The sequence below is a fragment of the Lactuca serriola genome, chromosome 5 (assembly GCF_051521515.1).
Source record: "Lactuca serriola cultivar US96UC23 chromosome 5, Lser_US96UC23_V15, whole genome shotgun sequence".
NCBI classification, from domain to species: domain Eukaryota; kingdom Viridiplantae; phylum Streptophyta; class Magnoliopsida; order Asterales; family Asteraceae; genus Lactuca; species Lactuca serriola.
In genome coordinates, this window is record NC_136412.1 from 241853461 (window position 1) to 241868095 (window position 14635).

A 14635-nucleotide genomic window follows, 5' to 3' on the forward strand; every position below is an offset into this window, starting at 1 on the left:
ATGGAGCACAAACTGTCACTGACCAAAGAAGGAAATGGGGAATTGGTGAATCCTACGGAGTATAGAAGCATTGTAGGAAGCCTTAGATATTTTACTCATACAAGACCAGATCTATCCTTTGCTGTGGGTGTTGTCAGTCGCTTCATGGAAACACCCACCATGGCCCATTTACAAGCTGTAAAGGGAATATTGAGATACATAAAAGGAACCATAGATCATGGGTTAATCTACAAAAAGGGAGAAGGAAAAATTACAGTCACAGGATTCTCAGATAGCAATCATGCAAAGGATGTAGTAGACAGGAGGAGTACAGGGGGAATGATATTCTATGTAAACGGGAATATGGTCACTTGGTCCTCACACAAACAGAGGTGCGTAGCTCTGTCCTCTTGTGAGGCTGAGTTTATGGCTGCCACCATGACAGCATGCCAAGGTATCTGGCTAAGAAGGCTGCTAACAGAAATAACAGGTCAGAAAATCCCTCCTGTGAAGATGTTTGTTGACAATAAATCAGCTCTAGAACTGATGAAGAACCCAGTATTTCATGGGAGGAGCAAGCACATAGATGTGAGATTTCATTTCATAAGGGAGTGTGTCGAGAATGGGGAAATTGAAGTGGCTCATGTAGATGGGAAGGAACAAAAGGCAGACATGCTTACCAAGGCTTTAACCAGGGTGAAGCACGAAGAAATGTGCAGGATGATTGGCATCAAGAAAATTGAAAATCAGAATTAAGGGGGAAAATGTTATTATAATTCTTATTTTTATTAAGTGTTTATTTATGCACGTTTTATTAGTCAACAAGAATAAATCAAAGCCATGTAGGCTATGAAGTCCGGGTCTCATGCTAGATGGAGTTAGTTGCATATTAGTCGTAGGTGAAGTAGTTTAAATTAAAACATGCATATGTATTGTGTTTTTATCTCCCCTGCATCATCAATTCACAATAAAAGCTTTAAGCTTCAAAAGGTCTCCTGTCCCAAATCTCTATTCTCTTACTGTTATATTGAGTTGTGGTTTGTGAAAAACCAACATTTTTGTCATTTTGTTTTTTGTTTATTTAGTTATTTTGTTTACCTTTTGAGTTTTTTTTTCTTTTTTTTTTTTTTGGTTTTATCTTTTTGTTGTCATTTATATTTGTGTTATATTATTATTATTATTATTATTATTATTATTATTATTATTATTATTATTATTAGAAGAACAAGAATAGTAATAATAAATTAAGTAATAGTAATAAAATATAAGAAAACTAATCTCTAAATATTATTATAAGAGAACCTTAAATTCTCCACTTAAAAAATCAGGACCATTGATTGCATTTCAATCCTATATTCTACACCCTTAGATCATACATCATCATCCTTACACCCAAAACCACGTTGCGTAATGTTGCCTTCTGTTTCGTCATTTACTCTCTTTTTCTTCTTCCTATCTAATCTTAAGAAACAGGTAAACCATTCGCTTCTACTTCTTTGTCTAAATCTTGTAGATCGATCACTCCGTTTCGTCCTCCAATGTGTAAGAACTGGAACTTGTAGATACACAATTCAGGGGTTTCGAAGAATCGTGTTCAATCCGTTCAAGCATCTGCAACTTTATTTGGGTAAGTTATCTTCAATTGGTGTGCGAATTTCTCGGAATTTAATTGATTCGAACTCTTTCATTGGCATTTCTTGTAATTTTGACATAGATTTTTTAATGTTCTTTCCAATCCCACCTTGATCACATTCCAATACTTTTCAGAGAACAATGATTCATATGTTCATTTGTTTCCTTATATGATCATGGAACATATTTGAAAAACAAGATTATTCATCTTTATTAATTGAAAATGCAGGATGGTGCTGCAGTTACTGGACTTGTGATTGCATCATTAGTTGTTGTGAATCTGACAGGCAATCCTATCTATGGTCCCATTGGTTCAATCATTGTTGGAAATCTTCTTGGAGTTGTATGCATTTTCATAGCAATATTTCACTACATATGTTCTCATTAAATTATTTGTTATAAAATTTTCCCCATTTTTGGTTTAGGTTGCTATATTTCTCATCCAAAGAAATCAATATGCACTGATTGGTAGAGCAATTGATGATAATGATATGAAAAGGGTTCTTGAGTTTTTGAAGAATAACCCGGTAATATTTACACTAGATAACTCTTGTAACTTAAGAACTTAATCTTGAATTGATAAAACTTATGTATATTCCTGTTGCAGGTTGTAGATTCTGTATATGATTGCAAAAGTGAGGTGATTGGGCCTGGTTTCTTTAGATTTAAAGCATAAATAGGTGACAACTTTTTCTCTCTCCTATTTTTGGGAAGCTGATTATTAGGACTTTGAATATTTTGTTGAAGAGTTTTAGATGTGTAAAATGTGCAGATTTCAATGGAGTGATATTGGTGCAAAACTATCTTACCTTAGTCCGGATTAACATACAGATAAACCTTCCTTGGGCCCCGCCCGACATCGGACCAAAGTCCGGAAGCATATAAACATTCCTCGAGCTTACCCCGGAATCAGACCTTAGTCCGGAATAACATACAGATAAACCTTCCTCGGGCTCCACCTGGCATTGGACCGAAGTCCGGAAGCATATAAACATTCCTCGGGCTTACCCCGGCATCAGACCGAAGTCCGGAAACATACAGACATACACATGCAAGAATCACAAAGACACCAAGCATACAAACATTCATCGAGCTTGCCCCGGCATCGGATCGTAATCCGGAACATATAACATAACTGAGACCAAGGGCTAACCCCCGGGTCTTCCTATCATGCATAAACTAAATGGGTCGACATTGTGCCCGTAGACCCATACAAACAATAGGAAACTCACCTCTCATTGTTGAAGTCCCGCGGACAATCCTCTGGCTGCTAACTGGCGATTCCCCGAATTGTTGGTCCTTCGGCTTCCTGAGCTATCAGTACCAAAATAACACTTAGTCAAAACCCAATAATCCTTACTTGAGGTGAAATGATCATTTCACCCTTGGCCCAACAAGATTCACAACCAATACCCAAAACTATCAAATCCATAAATATCCATCAATGGCCCAATTTTCCAAATTGGGCCCAAACCCTTACATGGGCCTTTCCCCAAAGGCCGATTACTTTTCTGAACCAATGAGTTTCCGATGGCCCAAAAGTACAAGCCCATTGGGCCCAATCAAGGTCTAACTACATTGGGCCCACTAAGGTCCAATTCATAAACCAAGGCCCATTAGGGAAAGCCCAGCAATGCAAGCCCAACCAGAAGTCCATTACTCTAAAATCTTTAGTCCATTATGAGCCCAAACCAAAAGACAAGTCCAATACCAAGCCAGCCTACAATCAAAGAGTCCAAAACTTGTACAGGGGCTCCTCACCTCGTGAGCCCTTCATGCTCACGTCGTGAGGTCGTGGTTTCAGTCCAGGAACTTCCTCGAATACGTACTCACGTCTTGAGGCTTCATCCCTCACGTGGTGAGTCCAGATCTGACCAAAAATGAGCATTAAGCTCTTAATCCATTAAGCCTTAACATAGGACAATTTATAGGGTCTTCCTTGACCCCAAGGACCATAAAAATCGAAGCTTTTTAGTCACATATGTCCAATACATGACTTAAACACCAACTTAGGTCAAAATAGAGTAAAAAGGTCCAAGACTCAAACTTGGAGTCCAAAACCATGACCAAAATCCAAATCTGAGACTTATAAGGCTTAAGATACCACCATGATCCATAAAGTTGCCAACTTTATGGTTTCCATGCATGCTAACCAACATTACAAGCCATAAAATGCATGGAAACTTAGATCTAGCAAGCAAGGAAATGAAAGGTATGAGCTTGAGGACTTACAAATGTCCAAAAGCTCCACAACTAGTTGATGATGAAGCCAAGAAGCTAACCAATGAACCACCAATGATCTTCGTTTATGAGCTTGAAAGCCTCCAAAATCTCTTGAATAACACCAAAATGACCAAGAACTTCAATGGGGGATGAGATTAGGGTTTCCATAGGTCTTAGGAGTGAAAGAGGTTGAGGAGAAGCAACCCTAATCATCTTATACCTTTAAATACCCGAAAATTAGGGTTTTGGAGCATCAAGCGCTCCTCACGTCGTGAGCCCTTAATGCTCACGTCGTGAGCCTTAGATGAGCTTGGTCTTAGGAGTGTGGACGGGGCCCAAATCTCCTAGACAGTAGAGTGTGGGTGGGGCCTGAATCTCCTAAACATCGGAGTGTGGGCGAGGCTCAAATCTTCTAGACAGAAAAGTGTGGACGGGGCCCGAATCTCCTAGACAGCGGAGTGTGGGCGGGGCCTGAATCTCCATGAAAGTGGGCGAGGCCCGTATCTCCTAGTTGCATGTTATGTGTATGGTATGTGGTAGATTGGGGAGACTCACTAAGCTTCATGCTTAGAGTTTTCAGTTTTGGTTTTAGGTACTTCCACTAGCAAAGGGAAGATTTCAGGATGACTGCATGACACACACCACAGTTTATAGCTTGTGATGTTTTGGACTCTGATATTTTGACACATGGTTTTGATACAGTATTTTGATATGATGTTTTGGATACATGACTTGCGATTTTATTATGATGTTGATGAATTATGGTTTTCTTAAATGATTTTAAAAAGAAATTTTTAGACCGTATTTTTGGGATGTTCCAAGTTGGTATCAAAGTCTTGGTTTGAGGGATTTGGATACGCTCTCGGGTGTGTCTGGACTCAAACTAAGGAATTGGTATGAAAATTTTCTAAAAATAAAATCATTTTATAAAGAACTTTGAAAAGAAGAAAAGGATTTTGAAAAGAGAAAAGGGTGTGGTGTATGCAATCAGCCGAGCTCAAGTAAGTACTCTCAAATTACCCATACAAATTTATGTTATGATATGTTTATGAGAACGGCATGCTAGAGTAGGACTAAGGATCTAGGAAAGATGTTTTATGTGCCTGTTATATGTGTATCAACTTTATGAGAACTGCATGCTAGTACAGATTGGTTAGTGATGGTGTGATTAGGATATGCTTGGACCATAACTAGGGGCACGCTCACTGACATGCAGGGAGTTTAGGGCTTGTGGAGCTCCCGATTACCATGGGGGTCGGGACCCCATTGCGAGTACCAGATGGTTGGCGGATGTCGCCAACACATTCCGCACCAGCAAATGTCCCGAGGGGGACAATGTATGACTTGCATCATGTCTTCTGAAGGACAGGGCACGTGATTGGCAGGAGGAGGTCGGACGAGCCATTAGGGATGATGCAGTTTTATATGCGATGACCTGGAGTGATTTTTCGGCCAGGTTCAGGGCCGAGTTTGCACCTGTGATTGAGGTACAACGGCAAGCTAGGGAGTTCCAAGATCTTGAGTAGACGACAGAGACTGTGGCGGAGATCACTGCCAAGTTTAGGGAGAGGTCCCTTCTCATTCCGCAGTATGTGGTGGACGAGGAGATAAAGAAGGCCCGACATCATGAGATGTTGCGGAGCGATATCCGTCAGTTTGTGAGTCGCTCCAGCTGCAAGACACTGGAGGATATGATTGCTAGGGCTCGTGAGAGAGGGATTGATTTAGAGATTGAGAGGAAGAGGAAGCCAGAGTCGGTGTCTGGCGTGGAGGGTTCAGGCAAAAAGCCCAAGGTAGATTCCTGGGGAAGGGCTGAGGCCGCTGCGGCAAGTGTGGCAGGGGGCACGATGGGCCATGTAGGGCAGGTAGTTCGGGCTGCTTCAAGTGCGGCCGAACTGGGCATGTCAACAAGGATTGTACTGCTACCACGACTATCACATCATCTGATCTGATTTGCTTTCAGTGCAATCAGAGGGTCCACAAGAGGTCCCAGTGTCCGAGTTTAGCAGCAGCAGGGAAGGTGGTGGCACCCACCCCTGCTACATTGAGGATTACAGATGGTTGTTAAGGCCGCAGAGCCTTTTAGTTGACAGCAGGGGAGGCACGTGCAGCTCCTGATGTCGTTACGGGATCATTCTTAGTGAACGGTATATCATCCTTGGTACTGTTTGATTCGGGTGCCACCGATCTTTTGTGTCGCTTGTGCTCAGCAAGCGATTCACAGTGGCTCCTTACCTTTCGACCACCGTGAGAAACACATAAATTAAGAGCAGTCACGGGATCGTTCTTAGTGAACGGTATGTCAGCCTTGGAATTGTGATTTCGACCACCGTGAGAAACACCACCATCACGAGGAGGAAACCCTTGAAAATGGAAACAATCTGAAGCTTCATGACCTTGCTTTTTGGCAAATTTGACGAGTAACTGCCTTACCTTTTTTGAATACTCCAGTTGAGTGTGATGGATGATTTGTGTTAGAATCACATAAATTAAGAGCAGTCATGACGTTAATGGGATCAGTTTGTTGGAGAGATTGATGATGAAGTTGTTCATGCAAAAGTAGCATTGAACGAAGAGATACAAAGTCTGGTTGACTTTCAGCATTCTCAATGATCATACTCAAAGAATCAAAAGCAGAGTTGAGACCATGAAAGTAAGGATTACCAAATCAGATTCGGGAACATCACCAACAGATTTCAGCTTATCATTTAGCTGTTTGATTTTATCAGAATAAGTATTAATACGCATGGTTTCCTTTATTCATCCAAACAAATGACAATTAGGATGAAACTAGGTTTTGCTACGATGATGATGAACTCATGGTATTATCACAAACAAAATAAGGCTTTTGTTGAGCATACAAAAAAATTAAAGATCTATAATACATTTGATCATGAGAATCTATTGATGAGCTTGAAGGAAACTTCTAGCCATAAATTTAATAATGAAATTCAAGTGTTATATGATGAATATGGCAACACACTATCGAGTGCATAGCTCAGGGATAAAGTCCTCAACTGACAAGTGTCCTGAAATCATATTCGTCAGAGTAATATTTATGTGGCATCTGTTGTATCATCTAAATCATTTTCTATAATCCATGTTGGCATAGATAGTTTTCCTATAGGGAGATTCTTGTTGGTCAGCATGGCAACAACTTCCTCCATTGTTGGTCTGTAGGCAAGTTTTGCAATACACAGCAGTCCAATGAGTATAAATCTTGCTGTAACGCTGAAATTGGCATGAATTCTACTATCAATTATATTTTGATATTTTCCTTCCCACCAATCTTTCCAAACCTACAACAATTTCACATTTCTACAATTATACTCCCACCGAAAGAAGGGCGTATTAACATAATCAATATAAGTACGTTTGGAATAATTCATTTTCATCAATGTACTTTATACTTCATTAATTAAGTACATGTAGCCCGTTTAAATTTCTTCTTTAAAAAGTTAACATGAAATATAACATTTCTCTCTCCCATGATTGAAACCTTTGTCAGAGATCAGTAATCAATACAAGTTACAAATGGAAAAAGGTTGCTGATGAAAATTCATCTCAAATTATACGCTTGGGTCGATCTTAAAAAATCAGTATATGTTTTTTTAGAATATATATAGGGTGTGAATGATATCATAGAAGTACAATTCTCAGATCATAGAATCTGATCAAAGATTATCATACTTACAGTTTGTCCTATACGCCATCTGAAATTACTCCCTGTCACGGTTTCCAAAATCAAGACACCAAATTTGTACACATCAGCCTTAGTTGACACACGATTCACTTCATGTACTTCTGGTGCGATGTATAAACTGTCACATATGCAGGTATTAGCTTGGACCATAACTACAAGTCATCCAAATTTTGCTAAGAAAAAGGAGAGCACAAACACATATGTGTATCTGGAAAGTCATACAATATTTTGCTATGTGTTGGGTTAAAAATACTTGTGTACTTAATATAAACTGAGACCAAGTCATATATCCTTTTCAATGTTGAAGGTTATATGATGAATCAGTCCATTTCTGATGCTTTTAGATTTACAAACAATTAGTGTAAGATTCACAAGAACTGCCACATATTAAGTTTATAGACTTCGGTTCCGAAAACAACCCAACAAAGAAACAAAATGATGCGAGAAAACAAGAAGGAACTGAGTTTTGAATCATATATTCTTGGAAATTTTAAAAACATTTGAAAAGCTCACTCCAGAGCATGAGATAAAAAAAATAATAATAATGAATGGATGTGTACTTACAAAGTCTCACGTATTGGATTCACATCCACACAATTAATCTCGTCCACCAGTAAACTTCTCACAAGCCCAAAATCTGACAGTTTGGGATCAAAACTTTCATCTAAAAGAATGATTCCAGGTGTGACATTACCATGTATGACATCCTGCTGATGTAGGTAAAGAAGGTCACTAGCAACAGCCAGTATTATTGTTTTTCGCTTATTCCAGTCCAAAAGAATACCTTCAGGATCTACAAAAACATACCACATAGCACATGCTTGTCAAGTTTAATCTCATCTTAGAATCTCTCATTCAAGTATCAAGTTTAGATAAAACAAGGTAAATGGTACTGATTGCTTTCTCTTAAACTCCATCACGAGTTCCCAACAGGATGCAATCAGCCCTATATACGTTGAAGTTGAACATCCATGACATAAGTATGAGATGTACACTTTAAAAATTAAAATATATACCAAATAGCACGCGGTCTAGACTTGTATATAGTGAAAATTCATAGACAAGGAATACTTGTGTCCCTTCAATGGAATATCCAAGCAACTGAAGCAAATTCTCATGTTCAAGTTTTACGAGTAATGCCACTAAAATTTTAAAATCTTGGAATCTGGAATCAAAATCATGTCTGGCGATTGATACTCCTTGTCCATTTTTTAGCCTTCCCTGAAAAGAGAAACTAAGTTGAAGCTTTTAGCAGCCTTTGGAAACCTGAATATAATGTCATTTGTTATGATACATCATACATGACAATGTATACCTTGTACATTAACCCATCGCCCCATCGTGAAATTTTATTATCAGCAGAGAAGTTCTCGGTTGCGAAATTGATAGTTCCAAACTCAAACCTACGTAATATTTTGTTTTCACCTCCAATAGTATCAAAGTATAACTCTAAAGATCTTTTACTCCAACCTACAAATAAAATTCTATTTAAAACAAACAAGAAAGAAGCGTTGTATGGTATCATAGAATATAATATTCAACAGACTAGGTCTATCTTTTATGTTTTGTACACAAATAAGGCATATGAATGTGAAAGTAACAAAGAAACCAGAAGTGAAAATAATACCAGATTTTTCACCATTGGACCAAGACAGAAGCCCTGACACCTTATTACCAAATATTCCTAAGCCTGAAGGCTGCAATGTGTGATTGGCTTTCTCTTGTAAAGCTAATATAGACTCAAGACAGAAGACAACCTCTGCCATTGTAGGTCGTTGCTTTGGATTGCTATGCAAACACCGATCTGCAATCTGTCCGAACTCCTTCAAACATTTAGGCAAGATTCTCCCCCTTATACTATACTCAACGATTTGCTTTAGCCTACCTTCTTTCAGAGCTTCTTGGGCCCAATTTACTAAACCCCAATGCTCCTCATCAAGACTACTATCCACCGCTTGTTTTCCACTCAGGACTTCAAATAGCACTACTCCAAAGGCATACACATCAGACTTTCTTGTCAGCCTACCGCTTGCATAGTAGTCTGGATCGAGGTATCCAAAAGTGCCTTTGACAAAAGTGTTGACATAAGTGGAGGGTTGATTTATGGGACCTAGTTTGGACAACCCAAAATCTGACACCTTAGCAGCCCAGCTGTCATCTAACAATATATTTGAGCTTTTCACATCGCGATGTATAATTCCATGCTTGATACCCGTACCATTGTGAAGATAATCTAGTCCGCGAGCCGCTCCTATACATATTTTGAGTCGTCTGACCCAAGGTAAAGGACTCTGAAATTTGTGAAGATGGTCTTCAAGGGTTCCATGGGGCATATATTCGTAAACAAGGATCATCTCTTGCCCATCATTGCAGTAACCAATCAAAGAGACCAGGTGACAGTGCCTTAACTTAGAAAGCATTTGAACTTCATTCCAGAACTCTGCTGCTCCTTGATTGGAGGTTGAGTCTAGGCGCTTAATGGCGGCAACCAAATGAGTTTCCCCGTTAGTGATGGTTCCTTTGTAAACTATGCCGAACCCCCCTCGCCCTATTACCAGTGAATAATCAAAGTTTTGGGTTGCGGAGTGAATCTCGGAAATCGTAAATTGACGGCACTGATGTGGCAACTCTAAGGACGAGGATGATTCAGCATCCATACCGGTAGGAAAGAAGACTGTAGATACGAACTAGGACTTTAACTGGAAGGGATTCTCAAATATATGATCGTAGTTACAGATATGCGTTAGGGACATGGCCTGAAAGGATTCTTATTCCTAGTCAAACACATACAGATCGATATTGTTTCTCCCCAAATTACTACGCGAATCAAGAATTAATTTCGCTGTTGTACCTTTCGGGAATGTGCGTCATAGGATTTTGAATGGAATTGCTCTATCATTGTTTTTAATTCGACAATTGAAAGTTGAGCATCGTCAATTGGTACTCCAGAAGACTTCGTGGATTGTGAATTGCCGCGCAAAGAGTTGACATTTTTCTCGCCGATTGCTTAGCACGTCTTCCATGGTATATTATTTTTATTTTTTAAGGGTTAATATATTATGATTTTTTCCAATTAAACTTTTATTTTATTTTATTTTTTCTGAAAAATAATTTTATTTTTTTTTTGTTAAAAAGCCAACGTTTTTTGCCAAAGAAACCCTAATCTTTTAATTTATTTCTATATAAAAAACATCAACATTTTAGTTTTTCAAAAAAAAATCTCACATGTGACAAGTTTTTTCGGAAAAAATTATTAAAGTCTAAGACGACTAAATAAAAAAAATGGTAAAATGAAAGGTCTTTTTCATCCATTTAATTTACTCTTTAGAGAAAGTGAAACTGTTTTATCGTTCATAGACAATTTCAAGACTTTTGATTCGTTCAGAGTTTAGGAAAAATGACTTACAAGCTCAATGGAGTTTCCAAACTGTTCGAAAGAAACTCTAATCATGTTTTATAGGTTCAAAAGATTAAGTTCTTTGGGATTTTTTGAACAGATAAAACATGATTGAGGTTTTTTAACAGTTTGGAAATTTCGTTGATCTTACAAGTTATTTTCTCGATATGGTAATAAGCCACATCATCTATTTCTTTTCTTTAACTTCCATAGAATTGAACAAAATTGTAAGTTAGCTGGGTTTTTTAGACAAAATGTTAAATTCATTGAGTTTTTTTAAACATACAAAACATGATTGAGTTTTTTTGAACAGTTTAGAAACTTCGTTGGGCTCGTAAGTCATTTTCCCCAGAATTTATATCAAACGTAGTGAACATGCTAAGAGGGTTAGATGTGACATATGGGCTATGAATGGTTTCATTTTGAGCTTACCAAACAACTCCTAAGTTATTTTATTACAAAACAAACATACAACTTGTGAATTAAAAGCCGCAAAGTAGTGATAATATGTTTTCCCACGAGTTATCCCACTATAGTGAGACAATTTATTTCAAACAAACATACTTTACATATAATCGATTTTAGAAGATAGCTTGCGAATAAACTCACTAAGTATTCGCAAACAACAAATAATTTGGTATTTATAGCCAAGTTTGGGGAAGAAGACAAAGAGGTTATATAATACAACATATGTTTTGATATTACGTATTTACCAAGGTTGTAAAAAATGTTTGACGGTAACTCGGCGGCGGATTAGGGTCAAAAGATTAAACGGGGACCATTAACTATTAAGAAAAATGTTTGAAAATTAATAAATCCAACTTTAATCCAAATAATATAGTAAATAAGCATAAAAGTTTAATAACAAGCACAACAAATTATTATCCAAAAGTAAGTGCAATAAGTAAAGCCAGCTAAGTCGTAACCTGATCCAAGTTCAATCACTCTCTTACACCTGAACTAGTAGGTTTAGTATGCTCGTGTAATTATAAACTAAAAGGTAATGATAATTGTAAGAAGAACCTGAAGAAACCATAGAGACTAATTACTAAACTTATAAATAAACCTGAACAAGTTGAGTTGTGATAAACAATAATAAGCAAGGACTTCCTTAGATGGCCAATAACCTGTTAGATAAGAAATTATATGCACCTTAAAATTGAAGACCTTAGTATTTATTATGGGGACTTATCTTTTGAGCGTGAAGAAAACTTACAAACAAGGCCTGTGTTGTCAATGCCATATGTGCTACATATCTTAAAATCATCAAGGTTTGCACGATTGTCAACTCTCTAACTGCATTGGATTATATAAGTTAGCAATGATCGTATATGAAGAAAAAATCTCTCTTTCTGTAAAGAAGTTAAACCTAAAGAAATACAACAAGAATGAGTTAAAGGAATCTTACTAAAGGATTAACTCAGTTGCACTGTGATTGGGCAATGTATAGCACACCCAAGCTTCTGTGGCCTTTGGCAATGAAGGGGAAATCACTTCTTTATGCTCAAGCTTAGTGTTATCAACTAACTGGAAAGGTATCAAGCTGAACCCTTGATTCGCTTTTCTGGAAAAACACTTGATACCTTTTTCCAGATTGCTCATGTGCACAACATTTTCATAAGAGATACGAGCTTTTATGTAATCGTTATCATCAATTTTCTAAATCACGTCTGGGATTTCAACATTCAATAAGCATAAGAAATCATCGGCGTTTGAATAACGTACACAATATCATTATACGAACAGAGAGCAGGAATCAAGTTAATTTTTAAACAGAAAAGGAATCTATAATCAACAATCAGATCTTTCTTAACTTGCTTGGTCAAATTCATAACTTAGTCTCATTTATGGGTCAAATTGTGTGCCAGAGTCGGATCTTAGCTGAACCAGTGAACGAACTAGAGGGAATTAGGGCTCAACGAAGGATTCCCCACCCTAAAGACGATGCTTTTCTATTGTTCTCCATGTGCTTGGAAGCTTCAGAAGGCGAAGATGTGCTTGGAAGTGTGTGACAAAACAAGACGGATGTGCTTCGAAGCATACTGAGACGACGTGAATGGAAAAAGAAGAAGAAGATGGTGTCGAAGGAGGAGCAGATGACGTCGGCGTTCCCTTCATTCTTCCATTCGTTCCTTGAGACGAAAGAGCGAACTTCCAAAACGAAAGTTAGACTGAAGGCGATGAAATGGCAAAATCGTAAGGAACCAGTAGCAATTAACAATTTTTCTCTTAAAAGTTTTTCAATTTAGTTAACCGATAAGGGCGCCTAGTCCCGATTATCTCCGTCTTTGACTGTCCTTAACCTCGTCCGATATAGAGGCCAATTAGCTATAAATGTTATCAGGGGAGGACCGATATAGAGGCCAATTAGCTATAAATGTTATCAGCGGAGGACCACTAAGCGCTTAGGCGCCGATTAATCAGTCACCTAGGTCGATATATGCAACACTGTTTTTTACCGAAGAAATAATACTTTCTTCAACAATCTTTATAGAAGAAGTAAATTATGAAACCTTATCGTGGCCTAGCCTTATCAATAGTTAACAAGAGTTGATGGATAAATGTCCACCAATCAACAAGACTCGTTTGGCACGGAAAATGTAGATTTAGGAGTAGAGTAGCGTTTGTATGAGTTAGTTCTTAAAAACTCAAATGTAGATTTAGGAGTAGAGTAGCGTTTGTATGAGCGATTATATAATACATGTTCTCCTATTGTAATATCATAGACCCTCAGATCATGACCATTGATTTTATTCATCTATTGGTCCAAATTGTGCTTACGGGAACACAATAGATGTAAGAAACAAAATAACCTATCCCTATATATATATATATATATATATATATATATATATATATTGATTCCCGCATATATTAAAAAAAATATAGGATCATGATTAGAGGAGTTGGTCTGGACTATCCTTTGCATTTGGCCCTGATTCAATTTTGATTTCTGCAAATAGTAAAAAAAAAATAAAATAAAAAATAAAATAAAATAAAATAAAAATTAGACCCTTAAAATAATTAGGCCCTGTACATATGTCCAACTTGCCCCCCTCATAATCGGGCCTGAAGGTTCAATAATTCTAATTCTCTCTTGAATATTGCCACACCCCCAAACTTGAACGGCGGAAACGTTTAGAGGCGGAGGACGTCATGTTTAGTATCACAACACATGCATCATAGTAATCAAAGCAGCAAACAACCATTGCATTAATATTAAAGTGTTTACAAAGTATGTGGTTCCCATAAGATAGACTCCAAAAATAAATAACAAAACAAGACATGAAGCTACTATACTTCATCTTCTGAATCCCAGTGCGCGTACCTGTCTACTAGTTTCTTGAGAATACAAGTTATTTTGAAAGAGTAGATCAGCATTTAAGCCGGTGAGTTCATAAGTATTTTAGTGATGTAAAGTAAACTGAAAGTTCTTTTTAGAAAAGTTCGACTATTCCTTCATAAAATCCTATATCTTCTGATGTAATGAAAGATAAGTAAAAATGACTCTACAATTCCTTCTATGAGTACTAAGTGGATACAAGTTATATACAAGCTAGATCAAACAAACAATCGGTTGTGTGAATCTGCCATAAGCCCACAACCAAACAAGGAACAGGAAATGAAGCGGAAGTCACACATCCCATTGTTTGTTAGATCTTCATTGTATATAACCCTAGTGTATTCATTTGGTACTTACG

General features: G+C 37.6%; 1 protein-coding gene, 1 long non-coding RNA gene and 1 pseudogene across 2 annotated transcripts; 1 reads left to right on the forward strand and 2 right to left on the reverse strand.

Annotated features, from left to right (window-relative positions):
* Positions 1 to 735, forward strand: LOC145050314 (secreted RxLR effector protein 161 pseudogene; annotated as a pseudogene).
* Positions 736 to 6659: 5924 nt separating this feature from the next.
* LOC145053851 (putative serine/threonine-protein kinase CST) lies at positions 6660 to 10557 on the reverse strand. The gene is made up of 6 exons (XM_079001965.1): positions 9165 to 10557; positions 8853 to 9007; positions 8554 to 8758; positions 8102 to 8330; positions 7529 to 7655; positions 6660 to 7133 (listed from the first exon to the last, which is right to left on the reverse strand). The coding sequence occupies exons 1-6, from the start codon at positions 10192 to 10194 to the stop codon at positions 6891 to 6893; spliced, it is 1989 nt and encodes a 662-aa protein (XP_078858091.1). The 5' UTR covers positions 10195 to 10557; the 3' UTR covers positions 6660 to 6890.
* A 712-nt stretch (positions 10558 to 11269) lies between these two features.
* LOC145051516 (uncharacterized) lies at positions 11270 to 13032 on the reverse strand. The gene is made up of 3 exons (XR_013683670.1): positions 12343 to 13032; positions 12151 to 12230; positions 11270 to 12061 (listed from the first exon to the last, which is right to left on the reverse strand). It is a non-coding gene; the product is annotated as an uncharacterized LOC145051516 (long non-coding RNA).
* Between the last annotated feature and the right edge of the window lie 1603 nt (positions 13033 to 14635).

Bases quoted from the DNA above. Each gene is read 5' to 3' on its own strand.
- LOC145053851 (XM_079001965.1), bottom strand. From the start codon at position 10,194: ATGGATGCTGAATCATCCTCGTCCTTAGAGTTGCCACATCAGTGCCGT. The intron at 8,759-8,852 runs GTATACATTGTC...TTCTCTTTTCAG, and splicing joins GCGATGGGTTAATGTACAAG to GGAAGGCTAAAAAATGGACA. The intron at 8,331-8,553 runs GTATATATTTTA...ATGTTTTTGTAG, and splicing joins TCTAGACCGCGTGCTATTTG to ATCCTGAAGGTATTCTTTTG.